This window comes from Fundulus heteroclitus, chromosome 20 (assembly GCF_011125445.2).
Source record: "Fundulus heteroclitus isolate FHET01 chromosome 20, MU-UCD_Fhet_4.1, whole genome shotgun sequence".
NCBI lineage: Eukaryota > Metazoa > Chordata > Actinopteri > Cyprinodontiformes > Fundulidae > Fundulus > Fundulus heteroclitus.
Genome location: NC_046380.1, coordinates 27,915,851 through 27,942,032, shown reverse-complemented (window position 1 = coordinate 27,942,032; position 26,182 = coordinate 27,915,851). Strand labels below are relative to the sequence as shown.

General features: G+C 37.8%; 1 protein-coding gene across 1 annotated transcript in view; it reads right to left on the bottom strand.

The window, feature by feature from the left end:
- mdfi (MyoD family inhibitor) overlaps positions 1–20,990 on the bottom strand; it is a 37,144-nt gene extending 16,154 nt beyond the window's left edge. The window contains exons 1-3 of the mRNA XM_036152114.1: positions 20,469–20,990; positions 14,864–15,046; positions 428–556 (exon numbers count right to left, since the gene is read on the bottom strand). Of these exons, the coding sequence (XP_036008007.1) occupies positions 428–556; positions 14,864–15,008 (274 nt within the window). The 5' untranslated portion in view covers positions 15,009–15,046; positions 20,469–20,990. The remainder of the gene's footprint in view (positions 1–427; positions 557–14,863; positions 15,047–20,468) is intronic.
- Positions 20,991–26,182: the final 5,192 nt, after the last annotated feature.

Genomic DNA, 26,182 nt, shown 5'->3' with positions numbered 1-26,182 from the left:
AGCATGTGAGCAACATGCGTTAACGCGCGTTAAAGAAAATATCGCCGTTAATAGTCTAATGAGTTAACGCGAAATTAATGCGTTAACTTGCCCAGCCCTAATATATATATATATATATATATATATATATATATATATTAACTTAATTCTGAAAGTGTGGTGGCTTTTATTTTGCTGTGGCAGTCCGCCACGATCCATTGCATGTAGTGGAAACCCTATAAGGGTCCAGTGCTCAAAGCCAGGTCCCCACAAGAAAAAGTGCTGATTTTGGGTTAGGTTTAGGACTAAACTGTGTATTGAGTTTAGGTTAGGTTTAGGTTTGTGGAAAGGGTCAGGTTTAAGCCATAGAAATTAAGGAAAAATGAATGGGAAGTTAATGTAAAGCTCTTGGTAAGATAGAAAGACATAATGTGTGTGCTTTACTCACATGTAATGCTCTCGTTGGGTATTGTGAGCGTTGTGTTGCAAATATCTCCATCACCATCGTCATTTAACAACCTTTTAGGAGTGCCATTTACCCTCAATATGAGGGGCTCAGTGTAGGTGTAGGCCACATCTGCAAAAACAAACAAGCAAACAGGTACATACATGTAGGTAAACATTAAGTAGAAGGGTAATGTACAGAATATTTGTTAAAAATACAGTAGGTATTGTCCCTTTTTAGATTCCCACTTTTATATTGCATTATAAATCCAGAGGAAAAGCTATTTCCCATCCGCCAGCACTTAATTAATTAGAAGAGAGTAGTTTTGCTGACTTCAACAAAGCCAGATTTTGTCTGTGTGTTGGTGAGCGCTCTGTCCTAAACCTCCATCTGGAAGTAGTTAAATCCAACCCTTGTGGCTGTTTAGGGGTCTATGTGAACGCTTGTGAAATCTGTGCCGATCCGTATGTGTGTCTGTGAGCGTGTCCGTTTGTGTTTGGGTGTAAATATATGTTCAAAATGTGCACATACACGCGATATACATGCAGTAAATATTACGTGTTTGATATGTTCAAAGACGTCGCACAGTTCATTAGGAAAGCTGCTGTTTTTCAAACACACAGAGACAACACAGGGGCCTTCAAAGCGAAGCAGGCGCAGACCTCTGAGAGGTGCAGACTCATTCCTGGGTAAATGGGAGCCAGCTGGGCTTGATAAATACACACAAACCGAGCCACGTCCTGTGCGTGGACTCAACACTTCCCGGCTATGTTTATTTACTCTATCTGCTCTCTCACTTCTCTATCTGTCCTCTCTTGCCTGTCCCCTGGCTCTCCCTACTGCTCTCAATTTCACATTCCTCTGCACATTTGAATAAATTCAATTGACTGACAGCCACTATTCTGGCAGCGAACATCATCTCTAAAGAGTCTAAAAGTGCGTTCATACCAAAAGATAATGAGACAAATAGAGTAAGTGATTTACATGTTATCCCTACGTAAAGGCGCATTCAGGAGCGAATTAACGGTCTGCAATGCAAACGAGCCGTTGGCAGCAATGTGAATGGCACAAAGAGCAAACCCAAACTGCGTCTCAAAAATCCGAACTTTTCTGTCAGTTCACGTTGCATTTAGGCAGCTCTTAATCCATTTATTTGAGCGCAAAAATGTTTTTTTAATGTTACATATTTAGAAAGACCAACAAAGTTATATTTCTATTCAGCAATGATAGCTTTACTGACCGAAGTGCGATTCAAACTGGGGATCTTATTGTTGTAAGGCAACAGTGCAAACTACTGCTTAGAACAGTGATGTGAAAATTATGCATTTAAGTCCATTTAAATTACAGAGTCCTACAAAAATGTTACCAGATAAATACTTATGATGCAAATTTCACACAGTATTACTGTTGAAACTAATGGTAATTACACCAGAGATAGTGTCACAATATGAGCTCCATGCAACACAGACTGTGTTGCAAAACCTTAGACCTACGACCCAGTTTATTGTCACTGTCTTGTGCAAAACTGACATAGAGCAAAGGCAAGAACATCATTTGACGTGTCAAAGCTTACTGTTTGCTCATGTATGGAATGCCATGCTGGAATCAGTGGGCTTTAGCTGTGGGTAGTTTTTATTTTACTTTTGACTAAAAAAAAAAAAAAAAAAAAAACAGACTTGCAAGGGACATCTGAGATTTAATGGAATGCAGGTAATTGCAATTCATATAATAAGAAACTATTATTTTGAAGTATTAATATAATTTTAACGGTTAGCATGCATAGATATGCAAAACTATCACTGTACTATAACTTTATAGTTAAATATCACAAAACAAAACTGATATTTTTAATGTGTATAGTGTAGAAATGATAAAAAAAGTGTCTTTTGTCAGAAATAATTTCATAATATAATCAAGATGGTTTTTATAAATGATGGAAGCTACTTAGTTTGCTATGTGTACTGTAATGACATGTTTCATACAAATTAATAAAAATATTATACAATTGATCCTAGAGTCATTACTCACTAAATGTAGGTCCACTGCTTGTGTCAATGATGCATCTAAAAAAATTCTATGCATTATTTTATTTCATCAATTATATTTATTTTATTAGTCTTTAAAGATAATGGCAACATTTGATTTCTTTCTTTGAGATTTGAACTTGATATACTTGAAATTATGGAAAGTGCTTCTAGATCATACATTTCATTAAAAAAAAACACGTTGCACAAATAGAAAGGTGAAAGCATACACTTTACATTTTATTCTTATGTCGGAGATCTTCTCTCTGACATGTAAATGATAGGGATCTTTTTGAAATTATTTAAACTTTTTTAAATCTTTAAATGATCTTGCCCCAGCTTACCTTTCTGACATTGCCTTTCCCGTTCACTCAGGTCAGCAGACCAGACTGAGTTTTTTTCTGTGGCCGCTCCAAAGATTTAGAGTCCACTGCCAGTGCAAATTAAACTGGCCTCTTCACTGTCTCTTATTAATGTGCCCTGAAAAATCATCTTTTTTCATTGGTTTTGGACCCAGCTCTTTAAAGAAAGCTTATCGTTAAATTTTATTGAGTTGTTTTACAACATATTTTTTGTGTCTTTTTGTTTTTTTATGTTTTAATGCTTTTATATAATCTATTGAGTGCTTTAGTCAGTTGTATTATTTCTAAAGTCCTTATAAAGTTGTCTTGTTATGAATCGGAGTGAGATGAATTAAGTCTGAAACTGGACCTGGAATATAAACTGGACCGGTTTGGCTTGTAAAGTGCATTGAAATGTTAACTGGTATTACATAAATAAACTGATCTGACTGCAACTGTGGAGTAGTTTTGTCATAAGTAAGCTGTTAATTTACACCACTAAACTATGGCTATTTTCTAAACACCAGAGCTTTAATATAGAAATATAAATTAGTTGAATCAAGTCTAATCAGTTAATGTGGACATAATGTGAAGAGCCAGCATCTTGGATTGTGAAGCTTTTGGACATTAAACAATTATTCTGATTTTTGGCTATTTAAAAGCTTGCTTTGTACCTTTAAAATGAACAAAATATCTACAAAGGTATATAAGTAGATTTTTTTTTCTATTTCATGTAGAAGCAACAGATGTGATTTTTTTGTCACTGTTGATTTAGGATTAATATTAAGGGAAGAATGAAGAAAAGCATTTTTCTGTATTTCAAGCAAAAAAAAGAAGTATTCATATAATCATGAATAGGAAAACAAAGGAGTTTATATCTATGCCAGAAATTGGATTATTGGCACAACTTTCTAAATACATTTCTTCATTGAGCTAGATTATGGAGAACCCCTCTTTTCTTCACCCGATCAGATTTCAGCTGCCTGCAGGGGAGTATGGTCTGAAACTATTTGGCTTCTGACTTAACAAGCTTTTTCTTTTCTAAACATTTGAACCACGATTGTTGGACCCCAATGCTTTCCCACCAAATATATGATGCCATCCAAGTTCCCCTTCAACCAGTTGTGTGCTGGCACCAACAACAAACCACCGACCGGCAAAACCTCCGGGCCATTTCTGAGATCCGAAAAAGATGAAGCCCTAATCAAAATCAAACTGGAGCAAACAGAGAACTGGTTGTGTGTTTATGTTTCAGGATGAGGATGTGTGCTTGTTTGTGAAGGCTTGACCATGCACCACCGTCTGTTTGATGTGTGTTTGCAATATGGTGTACGCACACGTGTCAGCGGCCCTACAGGGGCGACTCTGAGGAATTTCAGCCTCCAAGTAAACAGTTAACCATTAAAGCAAAGACATATAGATCACACAGGGTAATGATTAGTACAAACACACAGCATGCACACAGACATGATTTAGATGAGGAGGCAAATGGTTTGACTGCGGCCGCTCAGATAAGAAGAGCTTGTTTTTACAAAGAACCATTTAGAGTGTTCAGAAGAGTTTTCCTGTGTTTCCATTTTGTTCCCCTCAAAACAACAGCTTCTAAAATTGCATTACAATGCCTTTTTTTTATTTTGCTAAGTTACAACCATAAATATCAATGTGTTCAATGTGTTTCATTGGGGTTTTATGTCATAGCCCCTTTGCAAGCCTTTGAGGGAATGTCTCTTCTAGCTTTGCACATCAAGAGAATGACACATTTTTTTTGCAGCATTCGTTTTTGCAAAATCTTTTAAAAATATTGCTCATTAGCATTTTAAATCTCAGTGCAAAATGAAGCATCATTCCTTAAAAACTAAGAAAGAAAAGAATAAAACGTGTTTTTAAAAAAAAAAATTGAAATAAAAATTGTGGTTATATTTGATCACCTCTAAGTAAAGAGTTTGTTCAGCCATCTTTCTCCTCGTTTACAACTGCTAGTCTTTTGACTTTTTTTTCCCTCTACCAGTTTAGGAAATCTTCAGACAGAAATCTTTAGCTTATTCCTTGTTCAAAAATGGCTCAAACAACTGTTAACATCAACTTACAACAGATTCTCCTTTGGATTTAGGTCTGGATGTTGACTGGGCCATTCTAACATGTGGATAATTTTGAAACCAATCCACTGCAGCTCTTGCTACATGGTTACGGTTGCTCTAATGCTGGAGGGTGAATTTATACAAGACATAGTGTTTTTCATCTAGGTATTAAACTTCTAGTGCAGACGGACTACCGTCCCAACAGGAACTCTATATAGACGCCTATACAGAGGGAAAAAGGCATACACAAATACATCCCATGTGGTAATAAAATACAAAGTTGATTTTGTGGAATGAGATTGTTCAGCTGGATCTGTTTAACCCAATCAGAACTAAACAGAAAGGCTCACAATGGCTGTATTAGCAAGGTGCCTAAGGTGTTATTTTAGCCAAGGGCTGAGGTGAACTCTATTGTATTCTTTATGCACAAGCTAGCTCTTTAAGGAGAGAAAAACAGGATTCTAAATTAGACATTTAAAGCACTTGAATAATTGCGTGACTTGAGTGTGGAGGCGCAGAACAAGATGAGCAGCATAATGAGTTAAAAGACGAGATGTCATGCTAACTCTGTGGCCTGCAGCAAACCACTGGAATCAGTTCAAACACCATGCAACCACTGGGACCTTTATCAAAATAAAGGATGATACAAAAAGAAGAACACCCAACTAGAGCCGTGGTGTGGTTTCTTTTTCTATCCCTCAGCAAATAATCATACATACATGCACGGAGAAATGAAAAGAAAATCGGGTGCAATTCTTTGGCTTGCGCTCTTGTCAAGAGCAAACAGAAGCATGCACACTCACACTCTCTTCTCACAAACCCACACACAGATACACACACTGAGTGCTGCATTGGAATATGTCCAGAATCAGAGATTATAGTGAGGGGAAAGAAGAAGTGTAAGCTCATTAAAGACAAAACACTGTCACGGGCTTTTGGCTAATTTAACTGTGTCTTTGTCTCTTCCGGGCCATGAGAAAACCCAACCACTTACGCTACAGCTACATACCACACAAGCACAGAAAAAAAACTTTAAAGCGATTTGGAGCTGCAGTATTAACTCTACCATAAAGTGATGGCACAGGTATTGATAGGCAAAATGAATAAACACAAATCAAAAATTAACTAGAAGGAGACATAAAGAGATTTAATTTAAAAATATTCACACTTGTTTCATCTTCTTGTTAAAGGCTCTACCACATCTTGCGATCAGGTCTCATATTTTCCGTCCTACGTAATGAGAAGTATCGTGCATCCTTAGATACATCTTGTTTCTTATTGCTGCCATTAGGAGCCTGGTAGAAGAAGGGGCAGTCTGTTCTTGACATATGGCATTCGTGCGCTGGTGTAAATTGGTTATCCGAGGATTTGAAGGAGGACTTGCCGTAAGTCACTCTGGCCACAGTCTCACTGGACTGGCAACACATCAAGTAATTTAGTAGGTACACAAAGAGATTGATGTAGCGATCCAAATGGTAGGATGCTCGGCTGGGGAGAAGTGCACACACCACCGAATTTCATTTGGCTCAGAGTGATCGGTGAAACATTAAGACATTCTGGTTTTATTTTGTATGAAATAATCTGATGGCACTCACCTACAAATGCACACAGAGACCAGTGCAAGGTTAAAATTGAGAATGTATTGAAGAAGTTGAAAAAATAATTGGGATAAGCTTTACCACGGGAAGACCTAAACTGATTGTTGAGGTGCAGAAAAAGTAACATTTTGAAGGAAATTCAGGAGACAGTCTGGAAACCTTAAAGTTGAGTTCTGATAACTTTAAGCACTGTAATTGAATAACCAGAAAAGAAGCGGGGAAATCCTGTGTGGGGCTGGGAAACATGTAGAGATGTTGAAAATATCGAGATTCTTTTTAAAATATATAGTAAGTCTATATTATTTGTATGGAGGTGGTCTATGTTGTATGATAATTATACTGTTATGTATTCCAGTAGGTTATTTTTCAGCTGTTTCTCATAATTTATCTATGGCTATTTGATAAAATAAAATTTGCCTGTGAGACATTTGGGATAAAGCTTTGAGTCAGAGACGCTTTATGAAAAGAAAACATATCAAGTTAAATACATCTATCACTCATCTTAAAAATATTGAGGTAATTTTTTGGTACATATTGCCAAGCCCTAAATTTATGTACCAAGTATCAGAAGATCAGGAAATTTGAGTCTTCATTCTGAAATCAAGTCTCCGAAGTTGCTACAATCCTGCAAAGTTTTAATCTTCTTGGAAATCCTGAAACCAGTAGAGCACTCCTAATTAGTGGGAATAGGGCCTTACATTCTGAGTATTTTGTGTTTTATTTTCTAACTGTGATCTGGCAGATTTCATGTCACATGAATTGAGATTCGTAATGCTTAAACAAAGTTGTATGCAGATGCCCCCATTCCCTGCAATGTGTGCCCATTCCTCTTCAGAGATCCCAAAACCTTTCCTTGCCTGGTGCAATATGTAATTCTTCCAGTAAAGTCTCAATCTACCTGTGGCCCCTTCTACATCCTAGATCAAGGGTCACCAACATGGTGCCCACGGACAGCAAGCAGCCCCCGAGGACCACATTTGGTGCCCACGAGCCTGCTCTAAAAACAAAACAACCTGCCAGTGAGCTGCATCTACAACTTTATTTTATTCTGTTCCTTTTCCTGTTTATTCACACTTGCATGTGTATAGGTTTAAAACAACAATATATATAACAAAGCATGAAAAATGTTGTTTTTTTTTTTCATAAATTTAAGGTGAACTTTGATTCTTCTAGTTCAAAAGTCAGTACTGGTAGCCCTTCGTATGACACAACACCAATGAAGTAGCTCTCAGTTTCAAAAAGGTTGAAACTGAAGGTGTCCTAGACACACCTTCAGTACCTCCAAAGGAAGTTGAATCTCTGGCATCTAAATCAGATGCCTAATCTTGTGGCTTCTTTTCATGTGAAGAGGCAACAGCTTAACTCTAAGCTCTCCTCCAGCTCCTATCTCACAGCCAAACCTGCCCTTTTGAAACTAAGTCCCTTTCAAGGATCCTGTTCACACTCATTCTTTTGGTCGCAACCTAAATCTTGCAACCTCCAGTGAAAATGATACAGTCAAAGCAGTGTTTTACTTTAGGCTTGTGTGAAGCTCCTAAATTCGGTCTTTCAATGAAAGAGGTTAACGTACACATTATTTTTTTCAAACGGCAGTCTTAAAACCTAATCATATGCCGGAGAAACACTACTATAGAAAATCTCATTATGTCAAGAGGTTTAGATAATTAAAAAAAGAAGCAATCATTAAATTCCCTTCAGAAACTATTAGAAGAAAAAATATGTAATCTTTGAGCACTGAAGTGATGCATCACAACTAACTATCTTGCATTGCCCCTTCCTACCACATACAAAATATATGGTAGACCACATATATGTAGATGGGTAACTTTAATGTCAATTAGTTTAATCACACTTCTAATTTAGGGGCAGCTAATTTAACCAAGCAGACGTAGGGGCTTTTTTGGCTGCACTATGTGGCAGATATAAATGGGAGTGAGAAACAAAAGGTAAATACATTTCTATACATATTTTTTAACCATATGGGATGCTATTGTAGCTGAAAGATACCAGCCAGTCTGCTCTGGAGATCTACAACAGGCAGAGACACGAATCTTACGTTTCCACATAACATACTTGTCCTAAGTCTGAAGATGTGGTCTATGCCTGACTGAGAGACGAGGGATAAACATCAAGGAGTCCTACATCCAAGATAAACATATTTGACTATTTGCTGAGGACATAAACAGTTTTCACTTTGCTTATAGTTTTGTCACCCAGCTTTGTCTGAACTACTGAGGTGTCCTGACTACTCCCAAAAGCACATGTGGAAAGAAAGCTCAAGCACTAAAGACAACCTGAACAAATAAGCATTGAAGGCCCTGATTAAATCTGCCCAACTTCTGGCGAGTCTGTGGTTTGAGCTGAAAATGAAAGACAACAAGCATTGCTTCTTTTTTTGGATTTCACAGCAGAGTAACAAAATTGGATCGAGAGCGTCACTGAAAAGTGAATTTCCTGTGAGTTTATAGAGTGTGGGAGAAAAAGAGGCCAGACAGGCAAACAAAGCAGCTGCAGCAGTACACGGTTTTCATTATTTATTTATTTATTTTATTTTATTTTTTGCAAGGTGGTAATACAACACGCTTGTTTTTGTTGTTCAAACATGAAGTAAAAATTCCTCAAACTCTTCTCGATTTATTTTGATCTCTGCAGGAAACCGAATTAGACACGAGGCTCAGCAAGCCTCCAGCACCAAAAATGGATGAGTGGGAAACTAGCCACATCTACATGCTGAAGAAAAGAGCAGCGACATGCAAGATGTTGCAAATATAAAGATAACTGGCTCAGAGTTATGGTAAACATAAAGAGGACAGTTGATATCTGCGTTTGAAAAATAATTTTGGCAGTGTCGTCAATTTGCCCTTTGAACGCAGTAGTTCATTGACTACTTTTATGCTTACATTACAATGTAACTATAATAGACACGCTTATATAAATAACTTTGCTTCAAAGGCATATTGGTTACATCAGTGGCAGGATAAATTACATGGGTAGAGAAAAACTGCTGAAAGCCGCCCACAATGCAGCTGTATTATTTAAACATACACTATATGTAGCTCTACTCTCACTTCATATGAACACAAAAAACTTTAAACTGCTCATTGTTACTTATTGCAAGAGCAAAACAGAAATATGCCACACGATATCCTTTGTTATAATATATATACAAAACACTTTTTCACACACTGAGCCAACCGTCTAACCTACCAATCAGAAAGGAAATGCCTTCCGTTGGTGTAGAGAGCAGAAAAATCCCTTTTTAATAAATTACACATTTCCAATTGCAGAAAAAATAGAAGAATGCATTTTATGGTTGTCTAAATTTACCAAGAAAAACAAAGCTGAAATACTCTCAAATCTAGAGGAAAAAAAACTTTTAATGGTCCACTCTAGCACTTATTTAAGGTGCAGTCATCCAGCACTTTTAGCAATTAAGCACAACGTTATTCATCGTCCTGACAGATTTGGGGTGAAAGTAATCTTTTAATGTTACCAATATTTTTTTCTGACAGGAGGTGATTTTTAACATTTTAGAGTGGCCTAGCCTTGAATCTGACAGAGAACCTGTGGAGGGAGGTACAACTTAGGGTGATGGCGAAGGGGCCTTCCATCCTCAGAAAAACTTGGAGCGCGTCACCAAACATAAATCATTGAAATACCAGTAGAAAAATACAAAAAGCTTGTCTGCAGTTACAAGAACAGTATGACTAGTAAGATTTTCCAACTATTCATTAATATGGGTGTAAATAATATTTGGCATGCTATATTTAATAAAAATGAAAACCATAACATAACTGGTTTGCTTTACATTGTTTTATGATCTTTTGAGAGATGCCAGTCTCATGTCTAATCCAGATTAAAAAAAAAACTCTTGGTAGAATAGAAAGAATTGTAATTATAAATCTGCCAGGTGAATGAATGATTTTGGGAATACAAAAAAAAACACAAAAATCCTAACGCTGATCCAGTGTCAGTCTTGTTCCGCTGGTTTTAAAGAGTAATAAAATAGCCATACAAAATGGTCTTTATTTCTTTGTTTGACCTCCAATGTCTTCAAACCCGGACAAACGACACTAATCAAGTCACAACTCTTTTATTGGAAACTCAAAGCTGTGTTCATTAAAAATGTCCCTTTTATGTAAATGAATTATTTATATTAAAATGATTAAAACATAAATAAAAAAAGCAATTAGTAAAGAAAGACTGAGACAGACGGAGAAACAGTGAGACACGAGTCGGACAATTATTGCTCCTGAAAGAGACCAGAGGTGTTTAGCATGTGTTGAAAAGCTACTGTAAACTAAATATACAGCCTCGTTGCATCTTCATGCTTAAGTGACATTGTAACGAGTGAAAAAAGCACATTTAAACATAGTGATATTATGGTCCTGTAATAACTAAGAAGTTGTTTTTTTTCCATCAGGAAAGTGCTGTTAGCTGGGAACCAGGAGGTATAAAGCTTTACAATATATTATGAATGCCCGCTTTATTTTAATGCTACTAACTCAGTACTAACTGAGTAATAGCCCCAGAACATGCCAGAGACAAATTATCAGCTGGTCTAAACAGAAATATTCCCAGACATATCAGCTGCATAAACCAGATGAATGCGTAACAGATCTGTGAAAATAATGTCCTCCTTCTGTGTTTCAGAAGAGCACCAACTTGTTGCAGCAAAATCGTCTGTTTATGGTTTCAAAATAATATCAAAATTTGAAAAGGACTGTTTGTTTGCCATATTTTCCTTTTAAAGGCACGAGCCAATTGTCAATGTGTTTGACTAACGATGCATAACAATTATAAACACAGAGCTGAGCAACGAACTATGGAGTTTTCCAAAAGATTATCTCATTTGTTGGAATAATTTTATTCTAAAACACACAACTCAGATGAAGACAGGCTTAATGAATTGTTAACACAGAGAGAGTTTAACCTCACTTGTTTAAGCCAGAGTCAAGACTGACAGTCCATAATTAAGCACACTGGGTTCCCTACTGGATTTAATTTAATACATTAATTTAATTTAATAGTTGGACAGATTTCATGATATATGTATGTATAGAAATTGGATTTATTTCCCTCGTGAAGTGCTTCAAGATGACATTTGTTGTAAATTGGTGCTATATAAATAAACTGTTTATACTGATCAAAGATAAACTACAGTGGTGTAGAAGGTGTAGAAGGACCATCATCATTATCACTATATTTTAGATCTGTAAATATATATATATATATATATATATATATATATATATATATATATATATATATATATGTTGTCTGTATATCTGGAGCGTGTAATGAAAATAATTTCCCTCTGGGATTAATAAAGTATTTCTGATTCTGATTCTAAAGTCATTCTTTGGCCTTAGAACCAAACTATATTGAGGCATGCACAAAACCCACAACCTATAAATCATTCAATCCTGGATTGGAATAAACTACACTGATTAGATTCAGATTTTTAAAACCTTCAATCTATTTGTGATAAAAGGGAATTTTTAGTTTTTCCAAAAATCTCGCCAAATCATGTCTTGTTTTCGTCTAACCAATGTCGCGTATTGCCTCACATGGTATGGTTACACCCAAAGTGTACACGCCCCTTTTACATAACTTTTGTATATTACCAAAAAGGGATAGTTTGAAGTGCTGTGTTGCTCATAGGCTCGCCAGAATTAAGGCTGGGCCGAAAGCAGCACCTTGGTGATTTCAGATGCTCGACCAATCCAATGACTCACCTGCTTCCCGTGATCTACACGCACACATTGTGGTGACTTTGCCTTTGCTCCCTGAGGAGCACGCACAGGTAACGGCAGCACAGAAAAGGCAGCATGTTTGGGCACCACCACAGGTTTAATTGCTGTAAAAGTCCTCAGGAATTATTATTAACTTTGATGCTACAGGCTACTTATACACATAGTGGTTATCCACAGTGCTGGAAAACGGAGATGTCGATGTGATAGGAAAATATTCACTGCCGTATTCATGGCCAACTGAGTCTGATGTTGCCATAAAAAGCAAGAAAACCCAAATATAAAACTCAATAGAATACAAACAACAGCAATCAAAGATGTTTGTGGCAGGTTCCTGTGGCAAAAAACACCACTTACATCTCTGCACAATACCCTGTGTGTAAACACACCCATGCTAATTGCCTCATAAGACCTGCACCCTGATACACGCTCGGAGCAGTTGTTTTCTCTGAAAAACGCGATTGAACTTGAACCATAATTGTCCAATCCTAGGTGAGTCATTCAGACTCAGCCCTGTTCCCACCCCACAGTGTCAGTCATCCCTTCGCATGACAAAACTCACAAAGAGGTAAGGGTCACGGGTTCATGCGCAAAGTCCCAGGAGCCCCATTGTGGCATTTTCAGTGTTCCACTGGGCTGAATTGGGCCTGACCCCACAGATCATCCAAGGCGGTACGTCACCTGAATACACAACTGTTGTGCCTGTCACTGAAAACCACTCTGACCTAATAAATCACCATTATTTCCAGGAAAAACACAAAGTTGTTTTCTTTTTTTTTTCCCGGAGAATTTCCAGAGCGCAGCCTTTGTCTTTTACTTGTAATTTAGACAGCCCGCGTTAACCTGCGTAAGCTTTCTTGTAGGTGGATAAAAGTATTAACCTTTAGTGATGTGGCTTGCAAAGAAAGCATTCTGTAACACATACAGCTGCTTTGTCTCTCCAACCATGCCCAGAAAACAACTTCCTACCACAATATGCTCCACGGCAGCAGTGTCACCATGAGTCACCCACCCAAACACAAGATTATTTAAGCAGGCCCTGCCGAACATTAAGTGTCATGTTTTTTTTTTACCTCGCAAAGATTTTGATAAAAAATGTTCACATATCATTATCAACCATTCCAGACATAGGGGACCTGAACTGTGTCTGTACATGAAAAACTGATATGTGAGTTTAATCTTAGCGAATAAATTGAATTTGCACGTTTATTGTCTCTTAACTCTTATGCTGCTGACACACTAAAAACAAATTGGAGAAGTCTTTCCTCAAAAAGCTTCTCTTTTTGTCTTTCTAAAATGCTTAATCTCTATTTTCCATTCTGCTTTTTAAGCATTTCTTTTATTAAATAGACGCTTACAGAGGCTGGATTCAGTTTTCAAGTCTATCTCATTATATTAGAATATGACTATTTGTTGATGTTAGAAATTCATCAAAGAAATTATTTTAATTTTGTAGTACAATATGTGCTCTTTGACCATGAAATCACCATTGACCATTGTAATTCCCTTCAAAAAACTGTTTAATATTATGGCTTACTATTAGTGAGATAAATCTCCAGGAAAGTAGAATATTACATAAGATCAGGCAAAAAAAAATCGATCTCGGGGATGACTGCTGACTTGGCCGTTCTCTAGCAGGTTGTCACCAACTCTCCACCAGGATTGTAACACACAAAAGGTCATCGGTCGAGAACCTGTCTTTCCACATAATGCTGTATACAGGCATATCAATGGAAAGTTGAGTGGAAGGAAAGGTGTTGTAGAAAAAGGTGCACGTGGACCAGGGATGTCCACAGCCTTGAGAGGGTTCCTGAACATGGGCAACAACTGATAAGACACATCAGATGTGCCATAGACCCGTTTTATCTGAGAAAAAAAGCCTAGACTGTTGCTAAGTGGTCCAAAGTCTTCTTCTTGAGATCAAAGTTAATTTTTCCAATAATCTGGAACACTTTGATGAAGACTGGATAGATACCAAAACCAAGTAGTTTTAAGTTATGGTGTGACATTTCTAGTCACAGATGATTGAGGGTGCCATGTCATCTGCTGCTGTACAGTTTGTTTACTCAAACCAAAGGTCAGAAAAGTGTCTACCAAGAACTTTTAAGGCACCCTGTGCTTCCTTTTTCTGTCAAGCTTTTCACAGATGCTGATTTCATGTACCAGTGGGAATTAGGACCTCCAACGCTGACTGAAGTGCCAACTTTATTGACCATGGTGTGGCCAATAAAGTCCAAAAGCGCAAACAATGCAGATGAACTGAAAGCTTCCTGAACCCATCAGCAGAGCTACAGGCTGATCTCCTCAATGCCATGCTGCACCGATGCAGTAATTCATGCAAAAGGAGCCCTGACCAAGTATCAAGTGGCAATATTGTACAGTACATAGGCATACTTTACAGGAGTTACTTATTGCTCTCATATAATATTTTTATTTTCTGAAAAGGGCAATTTTGATTCTCATTGAATCTCGTTCTGTTAGCGAATTAACAGAAATACGTTCTCTGAATATGTATTAAATGGATCAATATAATATGAGTTTCAAGTTTTTAATTGAATTACCAACATAGGTTCATGTTTTTCATTCTAACTTATGGAGTTACACCTTTAATTGTTGGCTTTCTTTTGCAGGTTTTTATCTCTTACCTTCACCAGGAAAGGGCGTTGGGTTTGTAGGGCTGTTTTCCTTCTCCGTGTTCGAGTCTGTGCGTGAACTGGGAGCTGGTGGGTTAGGGTTTTCATTATCAGGTTGCTCTGTGGAGATGGCAGTGGCACTCCTCTCCTCATCCATGGGCGTGGGCCTGCTGTTCAGCTAGGAGGCGAATGAGCCTGGAGCAACAGGAGCAAATGAATAAAGGGGCTACAGGACAACTTTGAATCAATCACACAACATTTGAACACAATGTCAGTAAGAGAAGTGGACACTAAGACAAACATGCCAATAAGCTGCCGGCTACACTGTTTCCATCTTTTACCATCTCAGCCACATCAGATGCACCATGTTTATCACACAAACGAAGGCAAATTGTCTGTTTTCCGATGCGAACTCTGATTGGGCACGGTTTCTTGACAGCGTTTCCAGTAGAGGGAACTACAGAAGTAAACAGGTAATTTTCTCAGACCTGGTATGTTTTCATACCTTATTTCAGCTAAACTAAAAACATTTTAATTCACGACAGTCAAATTGTACAGAATCTACAAAATAAACATGAACAGGGAGGTGTCAGGAAGGCACAACTAGTACTTGCCCAAATTCATTCTCTGAAACCCTTAAAGGGACAGACACACTGCTTTCAGGAAACATCTACAAGCCCTGACAATGTCTCCCTTTCATTAAATAGCTTTTGGCTGAATATGTTGAACATTATGATATTTATTTTCATGACACTTTGACAGATAGTTCACTCCATCGCTAATGCATAAAACACACCATGACTGCGATTGCAGAGACCAACAAACCTCGCAATAAACGTTTTAAAATAGCACACAGGGGAGCAGACACAGACACCCTGGAGGTTTATTTTTTTTCAACCCAGCATATGAGGCAGAAGCTGTCAAGTTTAAAACAAACATTGGGTCAAAAACCGTGACCCAGTTTGCTTAGTTAGAGAAGAGACAAGAAGGAGCCTCATCATTCTTAAAGGAGCATCATTTTGAACTACAAAGCAACTTGATCAGACTTCACTGAACCTCCTCTAAACGACGAAAAAATGGAGATGGTAAGATGATAAAAGTACACACCAACCCCCACACAACCCTTTGGTGACAACAGAAAACAAATAAATGGATACAAATGTTTTAACCTAAACATTACTTGGGTGTTAATCGATGTTTTGGGATAGTTTTAAGCTCTTCTTTGGGAGCCTCACAGATTTGTGACGCTAAACAATGTTTGTGATTTACCCAGTATGCTGGCCCAAATCCACAACCCAACCCTGCTTTGTTACATCAACCCAGGGCTGGGTTGAGCCACGTTTGACCCAGGGCCAGGTAGGCTAAATAACGCTAATTGGATTGATTTCAGAATGCACGTTTTGACTCACAATGGAAATGACTATACTACCTAAATCGGATTTGAGATAATCTGTAACGGTGCTGGAGGAAAACTAATCTCAGAGAACTCTGTCAGAGTCGGCCTTCTGAGATCTTTTAGCATGCAGGGGGCGCTACTGAAGACTATTTTGACCCTCTGTTGGCATTAGCCATCTTCTGTGGTGCAGTTTGTTGGAGCAGCAGCAGCAGCTTATCTACAGCTGAGAGGAAGCGGCTGGATAAGCGTTTCAGGAAGGCCCGCTTTTTCTAAGGGTGCCCCCTTGACCCAGTGCAGGTGGGAGACAGAAGGACTCTGGTCAAAAATAACATCACTGTTGGACAGTAGCTATTCAGGCTGTAAGATTTAGTCAAAAATCAAAATTGCAATATATTTCAACCATAACTGCGATTTAATTCTGACTTTTCTCTGCATCAACTACAAGCAAAAAAAAAAATCCTGTAGATAAAGATTTTTGTAAACAAGGATTTTTTAAAACAAGAAATGTAACTGTTTTTATTAATCAGAATATTCTTATTCAAGAGAGTAGCTTTTAATTGAGTTGGACATCAATCCTTGTTGAACATATAGTGCAAAGTGCAACCAACGAACAAGTCTATGTATTAAACAGTTTGACGAGTACTTAATGTTATGTGGAAGTTTCTGGTAAAAGTATGATTATATAAACCATAAAACAAATATTATAATTAGATTATCTCACTGCTGCAACTCCCTTCCCTTCCATGTTGAGGCAAACCCACTTTAAGCATATTACTGACACCTAAAGGACGCGTCTGACTCATTAATTGTTACATAGCCAAAAATTGCAGACGTCTGCGATTTGGAAATTGCGTTTTTTAAAATTGCAATTATATTGCAAATGGGATTAATTGTCCAGCCCTAGTAGCCATGTTTACATGCACAAAATTTCACGATCGGATTGAAATGTATTCGGATTAAAAAACAAAAAATTATTGGATTGTACCATTTATATGGACACATAATCAAATAAACTGATCTGCCATTATACGCACCTGGCTTTATTCAGAATAGAACCATTTTGACATGCACAGTTATCAAATTTCCCTACAAAAAAATACAAAAGAAGTATTTATGTCTTTGCTGAACAACATAAAATAGTAAACAAAGCAGTAGCGTACGAGTTCATTTGTCTTCTGAGGGCCCAGGCTGGATTTGCACCAGCTTCTAATCACGGTTGAAACGTTACTGAATAAATTAAAATATTTAGCTCTTTGTTTCGAACAGAAAGGTTGTATCAGGAGCACAGCCAGTTTTTCTCCCCGGAAAATTTCCGCCACTCAAAGCGACGTGGGGCACACTCTGGTCATCTTGCCACATTCAGAATAACTTGATCCTGACAAGCGTTTACACGCATATTGATCGTCATAATCCACCCGTCTCATTCGGATAACAATTTTATTCCGATTGAGCTTAATCTGATAACAATATTTTGATTGGTGCGTTTACATGATGCATTTATATTCCGATCGGCCCTCTATTCCAATTACTTTTGTCCATGTAAACGTAGCTATTGGCTCCCACCATGCATGTAGCTGCCACAAAGCTGGAGACACTTAATGTACAAATCAGCGTTACTGCAGCTCTTTAATCCTAGCAGCTGTTAGACTTTATAACCATCACTGCTCCCAACAAACTCAATGAGTGTTTACGACACTGTTTTGCATTCCTTTAAATAGCCTGTTGGTGTTTTTCATGCATAAATATGAGTACATGTTTGGTACATTTCTTGAAATCAACCAACTCACTTGCACACGTCTTCTTGAGTGTGCTATTTATAATAACTGCACAGTGTTTTTTCTTTTGTTGTAAACTGGCTCTTTGCTGCTAGTACGCCTGAATTTCCCCACTGTTGGGCAATAAAGGATCTTTCTACAGTATTCTATTCTGAAACTACTGAACACACACATCTGATTGTGCTGCCACCTGACAAGATTCCTCCCTGGGCAGTAAGCCATATTGCTCATTTCAAACACTCTGTTACAAATTCATTATTATGGTTTATGGCCGGTTGAAGTGTTTGTGTTGCAGGATGTCGGACGTCAGTCGACTGGATTTTTCGGTTACAAACACACCTTTCTAACATTAGACACCATTTAGAAATGAAATAAAGTTACGGGTAATGACAGCTTTTGGGTCACCACCCTCCGTGTTGGAATAGAAGTTTTTTTTTTTTATCTGTTTGTTTGAAAACCCCGACCTGAATCCATCCACAGGAAATGAACTTCAGCCACTCTTCTGTGATTCTCTCGTCCTTCGGAATTGAGTGGAAACTTCATGCACTTTTGAGCACCATTGGACCTATCAGCTCCCCTTTTTAGTAACCGCTGTGAAGTTAGTTTGATGTTGAATATTGGATATTCGCTCTCTGTGGCTTCTGCCTCCTGTTCGAGCCGATACAGGGAGACTGATCTGGGGATGCCGTCTGCTCGCTGCCACGCCTTCCTCCTCTCAAGTCAGACATGCTAGCTCGACTCACATCTGGTGCATCAGCTGGAGGAAGGAGGGGAGAGAAGTGGAGGGGGAAGGCTGTTCGCTTGATGGTGCGCTCTGATTGGAGAATAGGAATTACATAGAAAGACAACCTGTTTTCTGATCTGAGCAAAGCCACAAAGCTGACCACCTCTGAGCAGGTCCTTTGGTATTCACATTTGACACACACCTGCACAACAGATCATATTATACCCCCAAAACCACAGAAAACTGAAATTTGTTGTCACGGCCCCTTTAAAAGAGATATAAAATGAGAGAATACTGTTTATATTGAGATGGTCTATGTTGCATTATACTTATACTTTTATGTATTCCAGTAGGTTATTCTTCAACTGTTTCTGATATTTATCCACAGTTGTTTCTTACAAAATGTGCTTGTGAGACATTTGGGATAAAGCCTTGATTCAAAGATGCCTTTTTATAATTACTTTACGAAATGTAAAGTAATTATTCATTGAGATAAATATCGTATATTGACATTCGTATATTATATTATTAGATTATAATATATAAATATTATATTTATTATTATAAATATCGTATATTGACATTCAGCCTAAAAATATTGAGATACTATTTTTGGTCCATATCGGCCAGCACTACGCTAAACACTATGGAGCAATAATGACAATGCGTGTTCCAAAAAAAGGTTAATAAAACAAAACAACTGGACTTTTTTCCAAAATTTGAAGACGTTAGAAGCAAAATGTCTTCAAACTTTGGAAAAAAGTCCAGTTGTTTTATTTTTTAAGCTTTTTTTTGGAATGATCATGACCTGGATGACTGAGAATCTTCACCAGCATCCCAATGCTTGCAATTTTTAACTCCTGAGTTTGACTGAGGTGCTTTTATACCAAAATGCGGGCTTGCGATGACAAGTTAACATGACGATTTAAAATTACTGTATAGTGACATTAAAACAGTTAGACCCAGTTTATACAGTTCTTCTGTAAAAAAAAAAATTGGGCTGAGTTACACTTTATTCCCTTTTAATTAATTTTTTATTTATTTTTTGCCTGTAAGTTTGCTTATTATTACACTTTTTGAAGGCCTCGGGCAGCCGACGAGCCAACACTGCGCGTGCTCTAGAAGATGAGACAACTCTGTCGTTCTGCCTCACGTGCAGCAGGAACAGGCGCGCGCCTCACCAGTCAAAAGCAGTTGCTCAGCTGGGCAGCTCCTCGCGCGCTCCCGTGGCGACAGCTCCGCACTCAAATGCCCCACGAAAGTTTTGACAATCACCCGCGAATCTCAGAAAACTAAACGCTAGCAGAGGTTATCCTCATTAAAGTAATCTTGGCTTGACGCACAAATACGCAGCCACACATACAGCTGCGCCAGGCTTGGTTGCAAACCTATGAAATAGGGAAACGTCTGTAGAAGTTTCGGGAAAGAGAAAAACCTTCGCACCGCACACGACGTGCGTAATTTGTAGCAAAAACGCGTCCCGTAAGAAGCTGCAAGCACGTTAAAGTTTTATCATCGGGAAAACATAGCCTACAGGGCCCGGATACACAAAATGCAGAAGATATTTTGTTTCTGTCTTGCTTGCATGTCTGCACTCTGATTAAAAACAAGTCTCTGCATGCTGAGACCGAACTCAAGTTTTAGCTTTTTTTTCTTCCCACTCTCCCCTTATGTTTATCTTCCACAACACATACATGAGGGGAAAAGAACACGCAACCTTACCTTCTCACTGTCTGGCACTCTTGAGCAGCCGAAGTTTAGTTATAAACTTATTTATTTTGGAACTAATTCATTTCTTATCTCCTCCGCTGGACCTCAAGCTCCGCTGGAGCTCTCCTCCAAACTTGGTCTCTTCACAAGGTGACACACACACACACAAAAAAAAAAAAAAAAAAGTCAGCTCGCCTCACGCAGGTGACATAAGCTCCAAAACTCAGAGCATTTTCTTTCGCCCAGTCTTCTCTCTCCGCCTCCAAAGTGCCTGACTTCGGCTCGCCCCGTCCTCCAGCGAACCAGATGTTGGGAAGTTGGACTCCGCTGAAATCTCTTTGTTTTCACTCTGCCTCAAACTCTGCTGAGAAAAGTCCAACTCCTCTTCGAGAAAGGACCCGAACTCTGTGGCGTGTTTCTCCTCTCCTGCGTTGGTGCTCCTCTCCACTCACCAGTTCTGTGCCAGTCTTGGACTTGTGCTGCTGCTGCTGCTGCTGCTCCTGGTTTTGGACAGGAAACTCCAGCCTGCAGTGATTGTGCTTCCTCCGGGCAACAACGCAGTTGGGCTGAACTGTACTGTCATATAATTACCCTTTTAACCCGAACCAGACAGAGCACTAACACAGACAAGCCTCCATTACACATTTCTAGTCCAGAAGCCTCGTGTTTTGCCATCCATAATGGACAGTTTAGTATACAGTAGCAGTGATGCTGTCAAATATATATATATATATATATATATATATATATATATATATATATATATATATATATATATATATATATAGTAAGGGCAGCATGTCTGAGTTTAATAATCAGTATATTAACTATTCTTGTTCAAAGGTTTCTTCTCAAGGCGCTGTAGGAACTTATTCAAGCATTAAAACATGCTTACACAGCAAAACATTTATATCTTCCTTCTTATTAGACATACAGTGCACAAATGTTACATTATGTTATTATAGCAGCTGTTTATTTTGTAGACTCTAAAAAGGAAATGCAGCTCCAACTTTAATCAGTTGCTTCAACAGGTAACAATTAATTGAATTAGGATAATCCAACTTAATTAATTGCGTTTATAAATTGTCAAGTTAAGCCATTGTAAAGACGTTAAGATGGTTTTAATTCGGATACTTGTCATTTAAGTTGGAGCTGCAGTTGCTGATTAGAGAGTGTCACTGCTTTTTTTGTTTTACCTCATGTTATGGTATGTTACATTATGTTTTGTTATACGTGTTGTTTGTTATACGTGTTGTGATTCAAGGAAATATTTTCAGTTTAAAGCAGTCAGTAAACATGTAAAAAAAAAAAAAAAACTCTGTGAGAGAATTTTACACACACATCAAAAGATAAACTCAACATATTGTATTTCTTTAGTAACAGAACAAGCTTTTTTTGTTTGTTTGTTTGTGCCCTATGTAAACATGTGGACAAAGCCTTAACATGAATCCAGCTTTAATTTCAGTACCATAAACCTTTGCTTGGAAATTTAGAAAAATTCATAATTTCATTATTTAATCTGAATATATTTTTTTTACTAGGAGAAAAAAAAAACATTTTAACAGTAGGAATTTTTGCAACAATTCCTTAATGTAACTGAAGATTTTTATTTGGCAATTTTTTTTGTTCTTTGTTGTTTGAAGTCAATCGAATTGTTGGAACTTTTATTTGGTAATCCATCATTTTTAGTTTTCCTATAGCGCATAAGTTTGGCCCGAAGCGGAAGCTTATTTTGTTTGGTCGTCGATCACTAAGCCAGACTGAATGTTACAGAGTGAGTGCTGTCCTGTTGGCAACTGTATAATGTGCTGACATCAGAGGTACACACAGCAGAATAAAACAATGTCGATTTGAAAGAAATAAGCAAAGCTAACATTTTTAACTTTATAGATTGATTGATTGTCTTAAGATATTCAAAGCAATTGGTGGAAAAAAAAAACAACCTACAGATTAAATAAGAAAGCACATTGAGGTCAGAAATTTTTTTTAATATATAGAGTTTAGACAAAGTTGTGCCCTCAAAAATGGAGCCAAAGACAGATTGTTAGAAATCTTCCCCAACATCGGCATATGATAGTCGCTAACTTTGACCTGATTCAAACTGTGATGTTTAAAGCTTGTCACATTTCTTCCTATTTAGCGCGCATAACTTACAAGTGAGACAGCTACTCAGAGGAACTGAAGGGAGGAACAGGAGCATCCTCATTCATGAATCAGAGGGTATTTGAGGCAGTTTACATGTGCTAAATTGAACATTAATATCTAGTATTTGTTATCATAGTGTTATCTACAAATCATCTTTATTTAAAGTGTGTTACATCACGAGTCACTACCCAGATCCTGAAATTGCTATTTGTAACTCATGGCTTCATTGTTTTTAAACCCATAACGTGCTTTTCACTATAACCACAAACTTCAGTGTATTGTGGAGGGATGCTCTGTGATAGACTGTCAGTCTAAAGTAGTTCTGAAGCAAAGCATACTCATTCATTGGAAAGAAAATGATCCATGGTTTTAAACCCTTTTGACAAGTGAATGTCAGAGAAGTTGATTTAGATTGATATAACCAAATTGATCTAATAGAACCATGTTTTACGAGCAATTATAACTGCAAGTATTTTGGTGGATGTTCCTGACCGGCTTTCAAGTCCCAGATGAAGGGAAGTTACCCCCAAAGCATGATACGACCACCACTATGTGTTAATGAGGGGCAAAGTGTTCATTTGGATGTGCAGAGCATATTTTCCACCCAACATTGCATTTTCCATGGGAATAATCTAAAAAAAAAAACATTTTGGTCTAACGTGACTTGCTTTGGCCCCCTACACGGTTGTCTTTCAGCATTGCCTTTATTCCTGCCTCAGGCCTCTGAAGCTATGATTAAATCACTCACAGGTCACAATCTAGGAGACCTCTGAGTGAAATTGGTTGCCGTGAAATTTTGTCAAAGTGAAAAGGCCGCGGTTTAAAGATTTTTTTCTTGTACAAAATGTTTTAAAAGCGTGTATCATTTTCCTTCCCCCTTAAAATTATACGCTACTTTGTGTCTATCCATCACTGGAAAGTCCACCGCTGACATTCGTGTAGGTCACACAACAAAACCTTAAAAGTGAGAACGAATCCTTTGTAAAGCAACACATAGAAATAAATGGAATTTCGCTGATAATTTCCTTACCTCAACAGAAGTTGAATTAGACGCTGGCTATAAATACTTTTGCTGACGCTCTTGCGGACAAGCTGCACAACCCACATTTTATTGGTGATTTTGCACCATCCATTCTCAAAATTGGATAGTCTCTTGAGCAGACATGGCCTTTTGCTTATTGGAACTGAGCACTCACAAGAAAATAATAAGAGAAAAGTATGAGAGGCAATTCATTCACAGTTTTTTTCACCCAATTCAAAACAATAAATATTTGATTTTCTCTGACACATATCAAGGTATCCTTACGCATAACATGAATATACATTGATTAAAAATATTGACTTATGGACATAGAATAGGCAGAGGAGTAGATTACTGATCTGTTTTCATGTTTCAGGGAGCAGAACAATAGTATCTGTATAGAGAGAAACGGTTCTATTGGACTTGTTGATGTTAAGTGACTTGCAGATGAGTTCTGTGTCACAAAATGTAAGTCCACCAACTTTTTGAATTATTGTAAATTCAGTTAAATAGATTATTATAACTAAAATCAATGCAACGTAAAACCAGCACGTCAGGTTTTAGATGACGTTTACTGTATTTCTTCTTAATGTGTGTTCACGTGGCAGGCCGAGCTTCATATATAATATCCCAATGCACAGTGGAAAGACAGGAGCGACATGACGCTAAGCGAGGCCACAGAGGCGATTTTACTGACGAAAAACGTGTGACTTGTGGCGACTAAAGCGAAGCCAGAGCGACACAACACATGCGACGGATGCGAAGCGACAGTTGTTGGAGTTGAAAAAAGCTGAACTTTTGTGTCTTGTCACAGCAGACAAACAACAAACAATCAAGACCTGGATGTGGCTGTGATGTGGGGTGAAGGACTGCAGCCCTTCATGTATTACTTATAACAACAACGGAGGTACGACACTGCACATGTGCAGCAGGAGATAAACAAGGAAGCGGATAACAGGTATTAGCATCTCCCAGCGAAGTAATGGAAACAGTGAAGAATGATCCAAGATCCAGTGTAAAAAACTATGATTCCAAGAGGGAAAAGACTGGAATAGCGCTGGAAATACAGTATGAATGTTGACGTTCACTGAAGCAGAATCTAAAGCTGCTGATCGCTCAGATGTGACTGCAGAGTTGATTGATGTGAGTAAACGTCCTTATTAATACGATGATAATAGTAATATCAATGTTGTTCTTAGCCTCTATGATCTTAAGTAAAAACATTATAAATAGATCCATTGATTGGTTCTTACCTTGGTGCTGTGTCCCTGTTTCCGTTTATGAACGGGAATTTTTTTTATTTATCATGTTCTTATACCATGCTCTTAGAGTTGCTGTAGATTGGTTTATTTAATTAATAATGGTTGGTCTTTGATCACACCAAGCTGCCGCTTTACCGCGAGGCATTGCAGAGGGTCAGGCTCGGTCTGGCATTATTTAGTAGTGATTTATTAGTCGCCATCTGGCTTTCTGGTAGTTCTGCGATACTGCCGGTAGATGGCGCCAGGTCTGTTTATGTCAGCTCATGGCACCAGGTGCTGGGTTCTATTGAGGCTCAGAAAGGACCATGAAAACACTATCAGGATGGACGCTTGGTGCATATAACATTATTTTATCATGATCAAACAGTTTTTGGTCTTTTTGTATAAGCATATAACGTGGCTATATATCTTTAAAATGTTTGCTACATCACAATTTTGTTCTATCACATTTTCACGTAAACCATTTCCTACTTTTTTTTTTAAATCATCAAACCATTCTTGTTATCATTTAAGTGAATACGGAGATATTTGTTGCTGCATTTGGCCCTAGATTTTTTTAGCAGTTCCTTTTAAATCCATTTTTGAATTGACAAAGTTCGTATGGAAGAGTCAGGGTTTCGGTCAACACTGAACATGCACAAGGACAATGTTCAGTTTGACTATGTAACTTTAACAACCATCTAACTGACGGGAGGAAACCAACCTTGTTTAAAGTAAGAAAAATGTTAGTTGGGGGAGGGGATATGCCATAATGTTATTGCAACATATTTGGTGTTATTATGCATGACCATGAATCATACCAGCGAAGCAAAATCCTTCACATAAACTATTTAATACATTTAAACAAATATTTTATGAGTAATAGGTAATATTGTATTTCACAATTAGTTATTGTGTATTCATGTATTAATGTTATTCAATTTTATTACAAATTTGATTAAAATAAATTATTTGAAGCTAAGCAACGAGCAAATAGTCCAAACACAAAGTTTCTGTCAGATGTTATTTATTTATTTATTTTGTCTTTGGGAGCCTTTTTAATCCTTGGGTGAAAAACAGTCGGATGCTGGAGGACTGGTCTGAGTCCTGCTCTGCTTCCTAAAGGTCTTCTGACCAGACCGCATGAGAACTCGTGCTCAGACGGGAACGATCCAGGAAATGTCAACACCGAACAGCAGCACAGAGAGAGAGAGATCGAGGCGGAGGCAGAAACAGATGTTAATGCGAGTAAAGGCGTTGAGCAAAACTTAATCTTGACTGACGGACACCTTCAAGCTGTCCATCCTTAAATTGTGTTC